The sequence below is a fragment of the Rhopalosiphum maidis genome, chromosome 2 (assembly GCF_003676215.2).
Source record: "Rhopalosiphum maidis isolate BTI-1 chromosome 2, ASM367621v3, whole genome shotgun sequence".
Classification (NCBI taxonomy): domain Eukaryota; kingdom Metazoa; phylum Arthropoda; class Insecta; order Hemiptera; family Aphididae; genus Rhopalosiphum; species Rhopalosiphum maidis.
This window is the reverse complement of record NC_040878.1, coordinates 29,735,339-29,756,447: the sequence shown is the minus strand read 5'-3', so window position 1 is coordinate 29,756,447 and position 21,109 is coordinate 29,735,339. Positions and strand designations below refer to the sequence as shown.

General features: G+C 32.2%; 1 protein-coding gene across 1 annotated transcript in view; it reads right to left on the bottom strand.

The window, feature by feature from the left end:
- The window catches only part of LOC113554603, a 30,317-nt gene extending 15,201 nt beyond the window's left edge, over positions 1-15,116 (bottom strand). Inside the window, exon 1 of the mRNA XM_026958519.1 lies at positions 15,075-15,116. Coding sequence (XP_026814320.1) covers positions 15,075-15,083 — 9 coding nt within the window. The 5' untranslated portion in view covers positions 15,084-15,116. The remainder of the gene's footprint in view (positions 1-15,074) is intronic.
- Positions 15,117-21,109: the final 5,993 nt, after the last annotated feature.

The window sequence follows — 21,109 nt, the reverse complement described above, 5'->3', positions numbered from 1 at the left end:
AATTTTAAACTATTAAGTATTCCTTTTAACTATCTATTATATTAAATAAATAAATTATCGTTGCCGAATAAAGCTTGTATAATTAAAAATCTTATAGGTCAAGTATATATAAATACGAGAGAATTTTAATTTGTGCAGAATATTACAAATTATAATATTATGTACCTACGTTCACTGTTTTCCGTTAATATGATTGCCACATCGATTTGACAGCTCAGAAAACGATAAGATTCTAGCAGAATGGGCATCGGTGATTATATAAGTGACGCGATAGATAATGATTGACTACCTAGTTAAATATAGTTAGGAATGCATTTAGCCGTCTGTGACTTTTGGTTCAGTACACGCTTAGGCCGATTTAGTTATTATATGAACGATTAAATAGGTATACAAAAATCGAACGATAAGATGCCATATTATATACTATAGATAACCGAGCTTACGTCATTATCAGAAGTAAGTAGCTGCGTTTTGTCGACTGCAATTTAAGTTACATCGATTAATTATTATAAGTACTCTAATACAGGTATAATACTATAATACAATGGGTACACAATTAAACATTTGTAGGTAGCCACGTTACTAATATATATATATTAAAAAGGGAAAACGATTATCTGCATTTTATACGTATCGATATACAGTTCAAATGTTTGGCTTTTGTTAACTGTTTTAAAATTATTATTTCGGTAGACAACCGCAACATGTTTTAAGCGGAACGATAATACATTATGCTGTACAGCTGATTGATATATTATTTTACTATAGAATCTCGTGTAATATAGTGCACGTAGCTTTTTTAATTAAATAAAGATACCAGTGGTCAGAGGATGATAGGGGATGTGCTAGATGCTGAGCGAGTTTCTTGCGATCTACAAGGTTAATATAATATTATATATTCCTCTCGATTAGGAATGCAGTCCTACGCTAATATTTAAGAAACTATATTATAATATAATATAATGCGTTTAAATTTAGCACCGTACGTGACAATACGAGTGATATTAAATACTATTAATAAAAGTATGATAGGATGTTGATGTAATGATTAATCTGACCGCATTTTAATATTGTCAATTGTATGTTTGAATTTTTCACATATGCCTACAACACTCATGCGCGAAGTTACAGTCATGAAAACTACAATTATTATAATATGACACAGTTAAATATTAAATGATTAGCTAGTTTTCGACTATTGGTCAGCCGACATGTATATTGTTATAATTTTTAATATTATTATACTGTCCTATCTAAAATAAACTTCAACTGCATAAATTATATACGATTTATAAAATATTTTATTTATTTTTTGGCTTGGGCCCCAGTGCTGCATTTAAAATGTTGGAATTTTGCATTTTTCGAGCTCCTCTTTGTACTTGCGACATCCTTTCAGTAGGCGTTTGATTGTTACAGTGTTATTCCCGCAGGTTTTTGATGTAGGTGGATCTTCTTTTGACATTAGAAAATCATGAATTATTCTGGTGTGTTTGATTCTTAGTCTATATTATAATTGTGTTTTATGCTCATACACTCCGCTATAATTAGTGTGCACAAAAATGCAAATTACGACCATATCTTAACTGCGACACTTCATAGCCAATCCGTTTCAATGATGTAGAATTAAGCGATGCACAACATAATATATATGCTCATTTAATATTATTTATTATCGTATACACAGCCCATTTATACCATATATACCTAGTTCTATAAAATTGTTCATTTAAGAAATCTTTAAAAAAAAAGTGGGCACACAGTATAAAACAATTATTATGTATAGCTATAGTTGTAGGCATAAACACCAAATAATACAATAGTAGGCATCTAAGAAAAAGTTGTTACACTAATAAAAATATTTAAAGTGAAGAGTTCACTCGATTTTAAGAACTGAAAATGTGTAAAATAAACATCAGTAAAATTATGTGCGTACGTAAATCTCATTTACTTTTACCCGTACAATTCGCAGGGTAAATAAACCGAATTCACATCCTCCAATCAATATTATTTATTTATAATAATATACTTAATAAAGTATAATAATACCGAATGCGTGTGCATATATAATTAATGAGATATAATCGTCGTGCGTTCGCCACTGCCGTAGTATTTTAAAATTATACGTATACCCAGTAACCTACCTAAAGGATATTATATACACGTAAACCATTCAAATCCTTGCCCCAATTTATGCCGAATATATTATAGCGTATGAAATATAAATACGAAAAATATTTTTAATTATAATATTTATATCTATAATATATATCTAAAATAACTTGTGTGTGTGTGTGTGTGTGTGTGTTTATATGTGTACGCTTGTTTACCCGAATGTGTGTGTAATTAACGTGTCTTGGGAAACATTCGACCAACTGTCTCACGAACTTTTTTTCTTACTAACTCTTCTATTAAATTCGACCCTGCGTCGTGGCAATGAACATTGAACATACTATTATGTATTATAACTGGAGAAAAATAGGTGTTTGGACAATGTTTGTGTTTTTTTTTTTGAGAGAATGTGTACGCTATACCTCTATGTAATAGTATAATACGCGTGTATAATACAAACCGGATAAATACATATTATATACATACCATTATAATAGGTACGCGTTAATTATAAGTTTATATTATTATTTATATATGTGTACGGGATTTCATAATATTGTTATTTTTTTTTCTGCTAAAAATGAATTAAACGTGTATAACGTATATATGTATAAACGCTGCACATTGGTTAAATATTTGAGAAGGTAAATAAATAATACAAAAATACGTATAATAACACAATCTGCTCGTAGAACACATATTATACTTACTCAACTATAATAAACTATAATGTGATACTGTAATGCATATTTGCGGGTTATTTTAATATCGCAAAAGTCAAAAATCTTAAGAAAAATTACTGGAGCCGACAGGAATGTAAAGCGATGACGAGGTGAATCAAATGCATTCACGTCGATACCTATACCATACGTGATACGTCTATATATCTATTTATTAATTATAACACTATTATATACCTAAGTAAAAATTACAACAAAAAAAGTTATTTTATTTATCTCGACAAAGTTGTGCATCAAATATTTTATACTTATTTATCTGCAATACCTAAATTAATATTTTACAATTAAAATGAAAAATAAAAATAATTTCGAAAATATTTAATATGCATGATGATATCCTATTATACTATTAAGCATAGACATATTGCATACGCATGTTTAAAGTTTAACAATTTTTTTTGGCGTAAGTTCACAGGCCCGCTCGTTGTTATCATGTGTGAGAAATTTATCTTCGTAAATAATTGCATTATGTTGATGAACATTATCGAACGCTAAAATATGAAGTAGGTTTAATAATGCGCGTTTTGTTGCAGTCGACAGTCGTATGCAATTACAAAAACACGTTATGAAACAGAAATTCTTTATTTTTAATCTTTTATCATATCTGATTTACCCTTTACTCATGAGGTATATGTAGTGTACCTACCGACAATAATCAATTACAATTTATGAAACATTTATACTTTATTATTAATCAAAGCCATAGGGTTTTATATATATACTATAACAGTAAGAACCTATATAAATTATTTTTTTCTATCATACTCATCACGCACAACACTAATAATATAATATTTTATCGTCAGCTATGCACGCGTGTTAACATCGATGATCGATGATCGTCATCGTATTATTATACGGAGCGAATTGGTCTACATAATATAATTATTAATTATACAATATAATATCGTAACGAGATCATAACCGGTCGGCGTAATTTGAAAAATGACATATCATAGTGTTTTCGAAAAACGCTTATTTTTTCACTGGTGGAATATCAATTTGGTAGTACAATTCCAAATCACGATCTGACCTAACCTTACTTAACTGCCTATATGATACCTATCTCTCTCTCTCTCTCTCTATATATATATATAATTAATATAATTTGTGATTTATTGTGTAGGGTTTATAAATTTGGTAATTATAAATACTGAACTATATAATAATTATAGTTGAATTGTGCATACATAGTCCTCGAGACTCAGGAAGTGTTCATACTTTCATAGCTTAATTTTTCAACCCAATAGGTTAACACCGTAGAGTGGCTTACGAAAACCGAATATTTTTTACTTTTTTATGAGGTTGGTATTAGTTACAAAAATGTATGTATACAAATATATAAATAAAAATATGTTTGTAGCTTTAATACTTAAAAACTACTCGACCGATTTTGATGAAAATTTCAAATTGTTCTTGGAGATATCGGGAAAGTTTAGAAAATATTTTGAACTATATACGTTAGAATAATAACTCAATATTGGACGTCCCTGCAAACACATATCGAGAAGCAACCATTATTGTTAAAAGTCGCATTTTCTAAATTGTATAATGATGTGAAATATCTAATAATTTCTTACAATTTCATGCGTACTTTTGTGCAACGTGTTATCCATTGGTTTTTGAGTTTAACTTTTTTTTGTACTGCAATAATTGTGCTCTTTTTTCAACACCATATTTTGGATAGTAAATATTTAGCGAATAACAATGTATTGCACAGTAAAAAAACCGACTATACAACAACAACAATAAAATATAACCATGAGGGTATACAGCAGACGACTAAACGACGGCGGGAAAGAATAAAAACCCTATATTTTTTTTAACAATATATAATATAATAGGTGCAGTTCGAGTGTCAAAATCGTCGATCGGGTTCGACCGGTGGCGACAGAAAAAAATCTCGATCACTGCACACACCACGTCACCGGTTTTTATCTACCTCTATAAATACATAGGTACACATATAGCATTATACTAAATGCACACTATATATAGCTGAGGCGGGGTGAATTTTTAATAACGGCGCGCGCGATAGATTTCAATTTGAATTACAAATCGGTGGAGACCCTCCCCGGGGTCTCGTCGCCTCACCTGATGATTGTTGACTGTGGAGTGTGCACCAATGTTTACACTCGTGTATTTCGTGCACAGGTGCAGAGTCACGGCCTTCCGTGTAATATATATAATATGCCGTATGTATAGGTTACCTATGTATCAATTGCAGTTAGAAAAAAAAAAAACAAAAATATTTTATACATACGTGTATAATTTTATATATACAGACGAAGGGGTAGGAATTTTTTATGCATCGATATATAATATGCAGTGGCTGTGATTATTAGTAGTGTGATTCATAATTCTATAAGTGCAAATAGAACATATACCTACCTATCTCTTTTATGACATATACCTTAATATAACTAGCACGCATAAATATGGAACCGCATATTATAATTATTAAAATTACGCATTCCTAATGATACATTGTATCATATGCATCGATCGTTTAATGCTGAAGGAAAGCCTATATATCAATAACAGCAAATATTTATTTTAGCAAATCGATTTGATATAAAATTAAAAAATCTATTCAAATACTAATAATACCTACTATACACTTCACTCGGGCTATAATCAATAATATTGCGTTGAGTTACATATACTACACATTTTCAGAAAAGATTCAAAACATATTTTTGTTTTTTTGAAAAACTGTAAATGTATTATTTAAACTAAAGTAACAGTTGAAAAAATTACTCCTACTATAATATATTATGATACCGAGTAAAATTATAATTGTGACAATAAAATAACACTATAGTAATAATTATTATTTTATATTATGTACCGTACTCGCTAGAAAAAAATACCAAATATACTTATGTATTAATAAGTATACCTACCAAATACTCATCCATATAACGATCTATAGATATTGTTCAGACTTGAATAGTATTTCGATTAATTTGAAATGTTGTATTAAGACAATTTTTAAAAGTATTTACCCTAATCTGTTTGGTCTTATTATAATATTCAGTAAAACCCAACATTCACTATTTGTACATCGCTATAGTATACTAACTTAGACACCTATACTCCGGCCCACGAGAGATCAGTACCGCATTTCGACCAAAACTCCTCCGATTCCGCGCATCCCCCACCCATTTACCCACTGACAGCGACGCTGCCGCCGCTATCGGCCATTTTACATGCGCGTGAAAGTACTGATCTCTCGTGGCCCGGAGTACAGTATAATATATCTTGATTTTGGGAAAAAAATCCAAGGAATAAGACGTATACTATTAGTGCCTATTTTAATGAGAATGTAAAAATATTAAGCGACTATTACGCATTTACGCGACAGCGGAAAGATTATCGTTTTTTGCGCTACGGTACAATGAACACACATAGGTACCGCGCGCGTGTATTATATAGATCGTAAATATAAAAAATAATAGTATATATACGTCGTAGTAGTTGCGTTTATCGGGGAGACGAGCGGGCGCGTTCATTAGTGCAAGAATTAAAAACAAAAAAAAAAAAAAGGTTATAACACACTACTCGCGCGAAGATTTACATTGCACACACGGAATAAATAATACACGAACCTACTGGTTTGTGTAGTGGTATATGAATTTTGATCCGCGCGAACTGCGTTGACCGTGAAATCAAGGCGTTTTTCGTACGCGATTTTGTTTTTGTTTTTAACGAGCCAGATATCCCTGAAGATACGCTCGCACGGTTTTCCTTTGAGTCGCTCATTAGACGAATTGCGCAAATCGCGATACGGGCGACGTATGCCTAGGAAATGTTATCATAACATTATTTAGTATATTATGTAAGTATATATCTGTATATCCTAAGATATAATAATGAGAAAACTGAAACACGAGCTGTCGACTGTAGTGTGTTACAACTTTACTAGTTATTACTTATTACACCTACACACGGCTATATGTATCTACATACGCTGCACATATTGTTTATTATATTATTAATATTAATGGGTACAATTAAATTATTATTTAGTATCTTACTATATACGGTAAATCATAATTGAAACAAATTTATTTGTACGTTTTTAACACCTTACTACTCTGATATAAGTGATTTCTAAAAAAAAAAAAAAAAATATGTCTAACGATGCATTAATTGTATTTTTATTGGCAATCTATAGATAAAATGTTCACCGGTATCAATAAGTTGCTACGTAATAATATATTATTATTCAGCGTAGTATATTTAAATATATAAAAAGTAATTTACCAAGCACGATCACTTCCATTTTTAATACCTATATATTGTGTATAGTATATACTATATAGATAACTTTAATTTTTGAATAATCATAGTCTCCAATCTTTCAATTCCATAAATAGTCAAATTTAAATAAATAAAATCTTCAAAATTTTCAAAAAATAATCGTTTGCTTAACAATATTTACAGATAAAAGGGCGACGTTTATTACAAAAAAATAAAAACTGGAATTGCTACTGAATATGGTTTAAATAATGGGTAAAATAAGACAATATTGAAAATATTTTAAAATACAATCCATATCATTATTATCAACTTAAACATTTCAAAAATAAGGTTTTTAATAAAAAAATTATTCAAGTATAAAGGGGGAAAGGGCGATGAACAATATTAGCGTACCCGTGGAACGTGGTATCCACCGCGTTTTAGGTATACAATATTATAAAATTATTACACCGGGCGTGGAGTTATTTATGAATATATATATATATATATTATTATACTACCGCTCCGTGATTAATGGATCACTTGGATATAACATATAATGAAGTATATACACACAACGCACCGTCCACATATCGCATGTATACATCGTTATTATTGCAGTGTATGTGTATGCGTACCCACATGGTTTTATGTCAAAATAATGTGTTGTATTGTTTTATTAAAACGTACCGAGGAATTATGACCACACCGCGAGTCGTCGGCGTTCAAATTATATACATATATACCTACTACACGACGTATAACCACAACCTACATCATAAACATTTCCACGCGCGCGCCTGTGTGTGTGTGTGTAAAATGTGTTGAACATTTTTAACTGTGAGAACATCCTCGTAATTGGATTTAAGGGTTTGGAAAAAAAAACCCGACAAAACGCATACGCCACGTGATTTTTTTTTTTTAAGTATCGCGTTTAAAAACGTGTTTTCGCCGTTTTATTACGTTTTATGTATATACGTTTTTCGGACCCATTGACCGAGTGGGGTAAATCATTATCACCGTACACCGACCGAGCCGCCGTCCGCGTTATATGGTCCGGCAATAAGAGTGTACAGTTATATTATATACCGCGTGTTTGCTATGGCGATTAGATAATAATATTAAAAAATCGTAAACTGTAATCGACCGCGTTGTTGCTTTTTTATATATTTTAGAAAAACACCGTTTTAGTCCCGACGAGTTATTCGACAAAAACTAAATAGAAAAGTGTAAAAAAAAAAATGGCCTCTCCTCAGAAGACTTAATAAAAGCCTTGTTTGGAGGTAGCCAGTCAACCGAGAAGACACATAATCTATTTATAAATACGCACCAAGTCTCCTACACACGCACACTAATACGCTATGTACGTCACAAACATGAGCACTGCGCCACTGCGTCGATAAAAGTCGCTCTCCCGTTACTGCGATTTATCATCGTTTCGATCTTTGTATATATGTGAACACGAACCGGAACACCGACGCGATATCGTTGTTATTATTGTTATCATTAGTGCAGTGCGTATATAGTTTAGGTATAATACATCCAGCATTCTAGCGAGAATGCGCCTATTTCGGAGAGTGCTTAATAGATTATTATTATTATCGTTATTATCTTCATTAGATACGCGTCGGAGAGAAGCTCGGGGGAAGTTTTAAAATAAATTTAACAGATGGCGGACTGATCGCGAAAGCGGTTCGTTTCGAATGCATCGATCATAAGATATTATAGGCAGCTATATATTATGTATAAAATACATAATAACGAGCATGAGAGAGTGCCTAATATCAATAAATACCTATATTATATTATATATTATAAAACGACTATCGACGAGGAAATGCGTTTAGGCCAACGACCTATATATATTATATATACATACAAACGTATATTATAAGAGATTGTACAGAAAAAGGGCTGTCTACAATGTGCAGTAAAAGCGATGATTTAGGGATGTGTACGTTTTATAATGATAACATTCTGCCGTCGATTGTATGATTACAACTTTCGAAGTTGGATAGAAGAAATATTTTAAAGAGCATTGGCTACAGACGGTGTGCTATAAATATCATACATTATAATAATATAAAAAATAAATATCGTGTATTTACAGACTGGACTTATATGAGGTGAGCTGCAAGGGTTGTTAGGGTGGACCAATCAGTTGTTGTTTTATATATGCTCAAAAAAGCGACCATAGTATAGTTGGATACAGACTATGTGTTCACAAGTTACTGTATATAAACGATGATCTGTTGCTAGTGATTTAGAGGATTTGAATGATTCATGTAACAACTAAAAAAAAAAAATATATTTAATTATAAAAATCAACGCTTTTTGCATTTTAAGTCACAAATATTATAGCTATAATATCATATACAAAGCTCCGTCAACTCTTGCATTGCTTACAACGGTCACTGCTTACACTATACAATATACATGTAATATATTTATAACAACTGCGCAGTATGATGCGTATTATATAAATCTATATATACATGTATACCTATATATCGGATAAAAGAGGGCCCTGCAACCGGTTGTGATCAACAGTATACGGTGGCCTAACAAAAACAACCCTTACGCTAGACGGGTGTATAGATATACCAACGTACAAACCACAACCGTTGCAGCTGCATCTCTGTTTGTGGTATATACCAAAATCACGGTATAAAAAATAAGCTATTGTATGTTCTACGGTGGATGGTAGTATACTTAAAGGTGTCTTAAAGTCTTGGAACCTAAGTAAAAAAAAAAAAAAAAAAATAGCAAATGTCGCGTAGTAAGTTATCCGACCGGAATGTCACGTGTTCAGTTATATACGTGGACCTTTAGTTTACGCACATATATATATACATAAATATATTACAAAAAGGAAGAGGGAGCGATGTTGTAACAACTTTTGGAGAACGTGACAACGTTATCGGGTTTAATTTCGATTATAAAGTTTCGACGAGCTCGTCCATTCGTTTTTTCAATATGAGCTGCGCGACACATTTATGCGTATATGACATCGTCGATGTATATAATAATATAGGTAGTATTCGTATCTTGCCGTAATATTGCATCGATCAATCGATACGATGCATACAAATATATAAATAAATACGCAGCTATAATAATATGTGTCTGCAGATAACCGCACGCATACTAATAATATTAACCGGGCGCATTCGCGGGCCGGATATAAAAATACCGAAAACGTACAATATAATATTAAATACATATGCGCACTCGAAACACCGGATCCGCACCCCTGGAGACCGGAAGTTCGGTGGCGCGGTGGCGGAGTTATGTTATGAGCGATTCGATATAATCACACGCGGTGGACTCTGCGCACCGTTTATATGTACCCACCCACCCGCCGGTCGACAATACAACGTCACATTATATTATTAAACATAAGTAGGAGGCGCTAAGTTTTATACATCATTATGAGCCGAGCGCGATTGTCGGTCGGTCGGTCAGGGGTGGTTTCCGCGTCAACTATGTATAGGTTGGTACATTTGTATAAGGTGGTATTCACCATACAACAACAGTAACAATATTAATAATACGTCGTAATTCGGTAGGGCCACAGGTAACCGCAGCAACCCAAACACAATATATAATATGTGCGCGTATAATAATCTAGTGCACATGTGTGGGAAAGAGGAAGGAAGTTCGGTAGTGCATTATTAACGATTGTTATTACGACTGCGGCAATAATATTATTATATTATAATATTAAATCATATTTAAAACGTGACCGCACCACACGCGCGACAATTTTTTTTTTCGTCAATCGCCACCGCGCCGTCTAAACGAATTACCGACTTAACAATAAAACATATAAACTACGTATATAATAATATGTACCTATACACTAGTTCCGACGCCCAAAACGTCACGTGTGTTCTTCGGGGTCCCGCAACATTTGCATAATTCGTTCGTATTGTCGTTACGTTATTACCCACATATACCCACATACCTATACATATTATTATTATTATATTGTTATAATATCGCAATACGATTGCAGTGCGCGTGTGTGTGTGTGCACCTGGAATATACGTGCCACTGATTTCCGCAAAATGCCTAGGCCTTTCAATATCTGTGAATAGCACAAAGCGGTCGATCCGCAAAGTCGTGTAGTGTAGTCGCGGTAGGTGTCGGAAGCCATATTTTGTATAGAGAGTGGGCAGAAGAGTTTAACAAAATCGCGGTTAACATATCAAACGGACGCGTAGACCGCGAGATCTTATACACCGCGAACAGCTTACCACCTCTGCACATGTGTGTAAAACGCGTCTCGTCAGACATTGAAAATCTTCAAATCCTTTGAAATATAACATAAGTCTTCATAGCACCCCTTGTAAGAATAGTATCAGGGTCGATCAAAATTACAGGTAATAGCATTTACCGACTTCGCTCTAATTCATCTCTCCGTATTCCTAAAACATATTATACCTACAGTATTAATTTTCTATTAGAAAATATAACGGGCAATAAATCTATTGCAAGTCATCCGAATAAATAAATAACAATGTATTTCGTATATACATAACATGGTGGTATGCATAAACAGTCATTAAATATTTTTGATGATTCAATAGTGAGCTAATGGTTTCTTAAACATGATTTATAGTGGCCCACGATTGGTTCGTTATATGCCGCCGGTGAACCATTAAATTGATCAATTGTTTATACAACTCACTAAAAAACAGACTTTACTCTCGGTGAACTCAAAACCGACGTTTTAACAATTATTTTAATACCAGCTAACAAGACGACCATACAAGTGTAATACATATTATGTTCTCTATTTACCGATATTTAAAAACAAAAAGCTAAAATCAATTACATAATGTTTACGTCCTCGTCTTGACCATGCGATGCAGTACCACACTGCATTAGTCGAGTATACCTTCTATTTCTGTCGACCTTTGCAAATCGTACCGTCCTTGTGCACGACTATAAAATATAAAACAATATAATATGTTTATATATATATGGATAAACCGTGTTACACATTCCGAAACGTTCCTCGTAGCGCGAGTAAAGTTATAGTACATATACATAGAGTTTCCTCCGAGGTATAAATCACCTCGATAATTATCGCCCTGCTGGCAGATGGATTCGACTAGAGATTCTTTCCGGACACAAATTCTATGTGCCTACTATATAATAAAACGTATTATTGTAATGAAACCGCTGCAATTATACACACACGGGATGCCGCAGCGTTCGCGATTTTAGCTACCTCTTGTGTATACATATTATTATGCAACCATCGCCGTTCTCACGACCTGATTACTGCGAATACCGCATTTGTGGGACTGGGTATATACCTGTATAAAATATAATGCCTGTATAATACCTGCAAGACGCCGTAATAATATTTCGCGAGACGAAGTGCAAACCGAGATGTTCCTACCACAGGCGGGTCGTCATGCAATAAAAGAATTTCATATCGTCGTACAAAATGTTTGAATCCTCTATTATACGAGTATATAAAATATATGTGCATTATCCACAATATATAGCGAGGACGTATTTCCATATATTTAGGATCGTTCGATTGACGTTTTTCTTTTCGATTTTCCACACGAAACGTATACTGTATTATACTATATTATAAGTTCTTATTATTATTAGTTATTACTGCTCCGATAAAATAGCTTACTAAAAAAAATAAAACGACAAGAACCAAATAAATATCGTTCTAAAGTATAACAGGTACTTTGGGCGAAGAATGCGTTGTTCAGCAGGAGATCGGAGTCTCTACGGATAACATTTGGACTCTATTTTTAATCATAATATTATTATAATAATAATATCAAAAACATCGTATCGGGCGATAAAATTAAAAATCGAATTTCGATTTAGCAATAGCGTAGCCAGGATTCTTTTCGGGATGGGCTAATCAATTTTTGTAAAGCAAAATTTTTATATCTTTGTAGCGATTTTCATAGACCATTAAAAAGTAATATAATTTTTAAAGCTCTCGATATTAGCCCTCTTCCTGGCTACGCCACTGCGATTTAGTATCCGGCAAAAAAATGTTTGACCAATCGTTCTCGTCGTGTGCAATAATCTATGGATATCTGCAACTTTTGAAGTTATGCGTCCCTAAACAATGTACGCCATCGAATTGCCGTTGGTACAGGTAAACCACACTGACATACGCACTTCCCAGTCACTCCACACGACGGTCGAGGCAATTTGTAACGCGACGGTGACGTGATCGAGACTGCAGGGCACGCGCGTCTTCCGTCGTCTCTCTGTGCTGCAGCCATATAATAATAATATTATCATAACGTCGTCATGTCGTGTGCATAAATATAGGCGCCGCCGACACGCGGTCGAGACTCGAGTTTCGATTTCATTTGATATTACATATATATTATACGCCCGCTGCAAACGCAACGTACGCGCTATTATAATAATACAGATATTATTATTATTATTATATACGTTATTATTATCGTCGTCATCTTCGGTTTTTTTTGTGTTTATATATGTGTGTGTGTGTGTTATTCTTCATCGTCTTCGACATCATTATTATTAGCGGTGCACGCGCCGGATCGTCTCCACGCCCCGGCCATTCTTCTCCGCCGCCGCCTTACCTACCTATATACGCGCGCGCATCATGTCCATAATATAACATTATTATAACACATACGAATACGTATATTATGCGCGTGTGCGTGCGTGCGTGCGTATAGGCACTCACTCCGCCCCGCTAATGACAGAGTTTATACCTCTGTGCATGTCACTGTATACACATATAGGTGTACGGGCGTAAAGAGATTTATTATGATACAGATCGTCTATATACGTATGTAGGTGGTATTAGACTAGAAATAAAAAATACGGTTAAGCCGAGAGACGCGATTTCGGCGTGTCCGCGGGGAATTCGATGACGGTCGTTCGCTTAGTAATTCGTTGTTTCCGCGGACAAAGTCTCGTGTCTCCCGTGTATACGACTAATTCTGACGAGGGTGGTCGTTGTTACTTACTTGTGACAAAAGTGCGGTGGACATTCACACTATATATTATTTCCTCCCCTCCACACTTATAATAAATATACTCTGTTGGTCTCGAAATTCGCCACTCTAACCACTGCTATTCCAGCCCCCGTGTACTCCGACCGAGTATACGTGGAAAATACTCGGCATGATGGACGCACCAATAACGTCCTGGCGTCCCGTGCGTATATAACACAAGATAACAACACAATGAGGATGGGTGAGTTACCTGTGCGTGTCTGACGCGTATAATACGATAATATTATTATTAATATCATGTGTGTGTGTGCGACCGGCACGTGGGCAGAAACGACCGTTCATTGTTCCAATTCCGCCGCCGCCGCCGCCGCCGCACAGGTGTATAATATTATTATAATAATAACCTCCGATTTTGGACCCGGCCCGGACTCTAGCGCACGCACACATGTATTACTCGCATGTAGTTATTTGTAACGAGCGAGTTAAATTCAAAATAATTCTATACCTAAGAGGTATCGCGTGGCGATGTTACCTATTATTATAGAAACTCAAAATGTCGCGCAGTGTAGCGATTGTCGTGGGCGAACATATACGCGTGATCGGATTGTTTTTTTCCGGACAATAGTAGGAGAATGAGGGCTATCCTTATCCAAAGTGTATAATACGTAGTAATGACTTTAACGTGCGTAAAATGTATTTAGAATAAGGCGTAAAAAATTGAAAATCACGTCAATACACTTTCATAAATATCGGATATTAAACAAATATATTTTGATTAATAATCATTTAAACTTTCAGACGAACGGAATAAGGTTTTAACAATACGACTTTTGCAAAATACCCCCTGAAATTTTATTCCACTTAATTCAATATTGAATGCTTAAAAAAAATCTATTTCTTTAATAATATATTTATACATTCAAGCTTTTAATTTAGTAGGGGTATGTCACGATGGGCTAATGACTATTGTATAAAATATTAAAAACTTTCTTACCTGCTTCATATTACATTGTTCTCAAATCATGTTTAGAAGTTTTTTTGTAATGATAGGTATAGAAAATCAATCTCAACTTTTCAAAGTATCAAGGCAGAAATTCCCCGTGGTAGCGAGCCTTTCACCTTTTCTCCGTATGATTTTCCTAAAACAAGAAATACTACTATAGGTAAGCCGGTAACATAGAAATATTATAGCCGATATATAGTATAGAGTTTAATAATGTTATCTCAATATTGTAGTTCAACAAATCACCACCTCAACTTGGTTTACTGTTGGACTAAGATATGGACAAATGCTACTAATGGGTTATTTTCAGTTTTCTCGTGTTTTCATACATATTGAATTTAAATTTGCAATTAATTCCCACTGAAAGAAATCGTGTAAAGGCCGAGGAGATCTTATATATATTTGTATCTGTTCATAATTCATATAATTTACCTATTATTGTAGTATTAATAGTACATATTTGTAAATATTATTTTAAATAATAAAATAAAAATATTCGTACATTGAAAAACTCGATCAATTTAAAATGTAAAATATACTGGATTGAAATTTAAATATTTTATATATTCACGTAGTTACTGTCTATAATATTAAAGAAAAATAAATACCTATTAGCGATTAGTATTTGCGCTTTCGTAAGATAAATATTATATAATACGAATGGCTAAAACTATGTATAATTACTGTGTTACGACAAAGTTTACATAGCTTATAATTATATAGACCACGGACGTTGTAATGCTAAAATCATAATTATAATAATAAAATCGTTTATTAATATAATGCATTAATACAAATATCTACCTATCTATATACCTATTACCACACATATAGTTTAATCATATCATATATACACGATAATTATTATTTTCAAAAATAAATAAAATACCACCAGCTAATATATGAATATAATATTAATAATCTATTAAAGTTCTATGTGATTGTATCCGTGTTATACACAATTGCTGGCCTCAAATTATTTTAATGAAATTGTCTTACCTTGAAGTTAGGCCGATGGATGAAAACGTATTTTTACAACTGAAACGAGACTTGTTGATATTTCGGAGCACGCAAAGGGCGCAAAGGCATACCTGCAGACGATGAATGACGCTAAATGTGTTCTCGTCTTCACAAAAACTATACGAAGTTGTGTAGAAACGTTTTACTTAGGCCGTCAAAACAGTTAAGACGTAGTTACGTGTAATGAATTTTGTTGAATTTTTTTTTACATCAACGTTTCATGAAAATATTCTGCATCTTATTGTAAAGATTGTAAGATTGGAAACAATATGCCATATATTAAATTTAAAAAATACCATTATGATAAAAAAGTAAACACACAAATCGATATTTAAATTTAATCCTTACTCATCTGTGCACAGAATAATCTTCGGTGTTTTCTTAAAGTAAAAATATCAATATAATTTAAAATTTAATTCATTGGTAGGTATCTAATTTGAACTTGTATAAAGAAAGCTATGTTTTACAATAAGTTAAAAAGAATACATTTTCCTACAAACTCATACATCATCAATATGTATTTCACTCTAACAAGTTTTCAGTGTTCTTTAAACCGATAAATTTGGTAATGCGTGTGGTTTCACATCGGTAGCGTATACCGAATACGCCGAATACGAAGGATCAAAGCGGTTTGAAAAAGATGAGAGTTATTATGAAAAAAAAAAAATTCTAATCGTTCTATATAATAGGTACGAAATAGAGTACCCATAACTATAGATTATAATAACGAATAAATCGTATGTTGCGGATTTTCTTTTGTTTTTATCGTGTAAAAAATGTACGTGACACACCGCTGAAACGTTTGAAAATTATATTACAGTCAATAATGCATGTTTGATCGTGAAATCGCGCACTTCGTTGGATACGTATTATAATATTATTGAGAAATAAAAAAAAAAAAACTTTTGTAAAATGCGTCACAATGTTTTATCGCCACACACAATCTGTCTATTAAGCCTGTAAACGCAGCTCACCTACGCCGTGCGTATCACATGTTATTAATAATATTATTATTTATAATATCTTCACGCGTACCCGCTGTACCTCTGAAACAGATACCACGCGTGGCTCGTCTAGTCGCTGTCTTTATCTCCGCGCGCGTATCGTAATTTATACTCCACGTGCAAAATGTGTCGTGCGTTCAGTAATAACCGTTATAAGTCCTACGTTTAGAATCGGTATACAGACATAGGCGTATAATATTGCATTTGATTGGCGACGACGAATACACTAAGATTTTTAATTTTGCTGCAGCGTGTATTGTAATGGACGTCGTAAGTACTGCTGAAATACGGAAAAAGAATAATATCGTTGGTGACATTATCAAGGCAATAATATAATAATAATGCTAATACTTACAATGTTATTATAATGATACTTCGATCGGCTGACGATCAATTGTCGATAAATCCTTTTTTTTGAGTTCTATCAGTTTATCATAGGTGTATTTTATAATAAAAATGTACTACAGTTTAATGACTCGTTGCCTTTAATAATCTTTGAAACATAACTTCTTTATAAATTATAATTGGGATAGTGAATTCTTTAAAAACATTTCATGTGTTGACATGGTCATTTATTTTGCAACGTTTTCTAGTTATATAACTAAGACGTCAAAATAGGTGATTTCATTCAATAATTATACTTACGTAGACTAATAGAGACATAAATACATAGCTGATAATTTGATTTTATATACGAATATGAGATTATTTAAATTTATTACATAATACTATATATTTAATGATATACCAATATTATACATTAAATAGATTTAATTAAATAAAAAATAAGCGTGTTGACATTTCATTTATTTTTCAACATATTCTATGTAATTTTTAAGCATCAAATCAGTAGGAACCTTAATTATTTAATTATAATCCCGTATACCAATAACGACGTATAATATAGAATATAGATAATTATGTTTTATATTAGATTTCTTGTTTATAATATACGATATTTTATGTTACACCATATCGTATGTTTAATCGATCTTAAAATTATCGTAAGTTATATAATATAATTAATTAAATAATATTATACAAAATGAATTGTAGTTATCCTTATTATACTAATAAAAAATATTTTCCTATTTTTTTAATTTTTTTCTAATGCATATACAATTTGCATAAGTTACGTGATATATTATACTGACGAGTATTTAAAAAAAAAAAAAAACAGGTAACCACTTAAAAACAATCTATAGAATATTGCATGCTGCTACAGTAGGTATATTAGCTATGTCGATGTATTATAGACATACTGTTTATGTCTAATGAACGTGAAGACGATAGGAAAAAGTGAAAGTAATTGCATTTGTTTCATATTAGAAAAAGTATTAATTAATAATTTTATGACGTACGCCCACATATATAATATAGTAGACGCGTATTTCAAAAATATCGCATGAACCGGGAATTAGGATTTCGCATTTCTTTGAAATGTTTTACTGAAACGTTTTTATTATTCGAATACCCATAATATAACAGATAATAATATGTTCATGATCATATATTGGATTAGATATTAATGATATTATAATAATATGTAGTACATACTACATAGATATAAAAATGTAATAAAAAAAAAAATCTCGTATTACAATACATGACAAGTCATAATAATATTAATAAGAATAGATAATATGTAAAAAAATAATTATAAAAGTGGAAATATCAAAAAAAAATTAAAAAAATAGATTAAGGAGAAATAGTGTCATTAGTGTAATTTGGTATAGATGAAAATCAGTGGACTGATAATTAATTTTGATTTAAAATAAGTTGTGATAAAAATAAGAAATATATTCTGAATGTGAATTTTGATTTTTTTTTAGTTGTGCAAATGATTTTTTTTTTTTTTTTGATAGGGCATAAGAATATGTAATCTTACGATAATAATATCGATGTTGGAAAACGGTTCGTGCATTAGTCTGTTTGTAGGTAGTGAGTACTTATACAATATCAGCATTAACACGACGATAACGTGCACCATGCACATGCACCATTGTAGAACTATATATTATTATAAATTGTAATGAATAATGAAAAAAATAAATTGCAGATCAGTCGAGTTATCATTAGTCACCGTAAACAACCATTTAATAGGTATACAAGCAGTACTCGTAATAATATAGAAAATATTTCTGTATTTAAAGAGAACTATACTTTAAGCTAACTTATGCTCCTCGTCCAAGACCTCTGCAAATGTATAGTCTTAATTTAGGGCTATGAAAAAAAAAATAGAGCGTAATATAATTCAATCAATACAATAAAATTTATTTATATTATTTATAACTGCATATTATTTTTTTACTGTGTTATACTTGTTGAAAATAAAGTTACATAGATTGTAAGACAACTTTATTTTTTCAAATATCAACCATACGAGAATTAGGTTAATTGATCAAGTAAAAATGTGCATAAAACCGAAGTTGTGTTACTATATCGACAATAATATATAAAAATTTGCTGACAATTACATTTTTCTGACCATCCAGAGTCGTGGTATATATTAAAATTGTATTTAGATATATCATAATACTAAACGATAAACTTCTTCTAATTGTCAAGATGGTGAACGGAAGGTAGGTTACGAAAAGACGCGAGGGGGTGAATAATACACAATTATTTTTCTCCCGTAAGATTAACCGTCATATATGTGTAGATATGTGTACTTACAATACACATATAATATATTATTATATTATAATCGTTATGTACTCACGTGAATTGTACATAAATAGTATAATCATATAGTTCTCGCGTATATATTGTATTGTTATAAATAAGGTTTTACAAGACGGTTGAACGTTTGCATACATTAATCAATCATATAAATTGTGTTTTAGCGTTATTATATTGCGTGCGTACAAAACCACCGCATTGTGTCCGGGACACATTTTTTTCCGTCTGTTCATTACTCAAAATATCACTATTAAGTATTATTCTAAAAGGTCACGAGACTCCTTCGAGGGGGGGAGGGTTAGGTGGAATAAAAATACGAACCACAACAACACGTCGATGCGAATCAATACAATATAATATAAAATGTATGTATTACATATTATTATAATACACCCATCGGTGGTACGGCAATATTATATTATTATATTATAATACCTAACGAACGATTTATACTAAAAAAAAAAATCGTATCTGACACGCGTAAAGGTCGGCAGCAGTGTACCTACATATATACGCTTTTGTGTGCTTATATTATCATTGTGTGTATATATAATATAGGTACTCAATGCTATTATGTTCGAACGAGAGCCAAGCTATTTGCGGACGATTATTTTATTATATTTCTTAAAGATAATAATCCGTTCGGTTTCTCGTGTAACTGATAATGACGTACCTACCTATACCCGTACACAAAAGCGCATTGTGATGCGAAAAGAAATTACGAGTGTCGGAATCGAGTTAGGGTGATAAGGAAAACAGTGTCAGCGAGGTCACTTCTTGATAAACTTTTTACAACGTGTTTAAATGTATTATATATAGGTAGTATATTATTATACTGTGACATCTTGTCAGCTCTGACCTACAAGTGGGAAAGAGAGATGTGCGCTGGACGAGAGTACACCGAATAGCCCAGATAGATGATATCGAAAAACACAGTGTGAGACGTGGTTAAAATTATTGTACAAATCGTGATAAATATAGTAAGTACCTATTAAGTTAAGGTATATAGCTTATATTTTGTATAATATATATTAGTTTTTAATAAATAAATCAGTGATATAATTATATAAATGGGTAAAGGTATCCTATAGTTCAAAAAATTGCATATTAAGTAACCCATTAAATAATAAATAAACAGTGTATTACTAAACGAGGCTGATTCACTAGGCCCTTAATTAAATAAATGACTAACGATTCAAACAATAATGCAAAGAAGTTAAAAAAGGAGATGTTATAGTAATAATTTTATTTTATTTCGGTACATCGTATAAAATATTATCAAACAATATTTTAGTATACGGTAGTCAGACACAATATTAT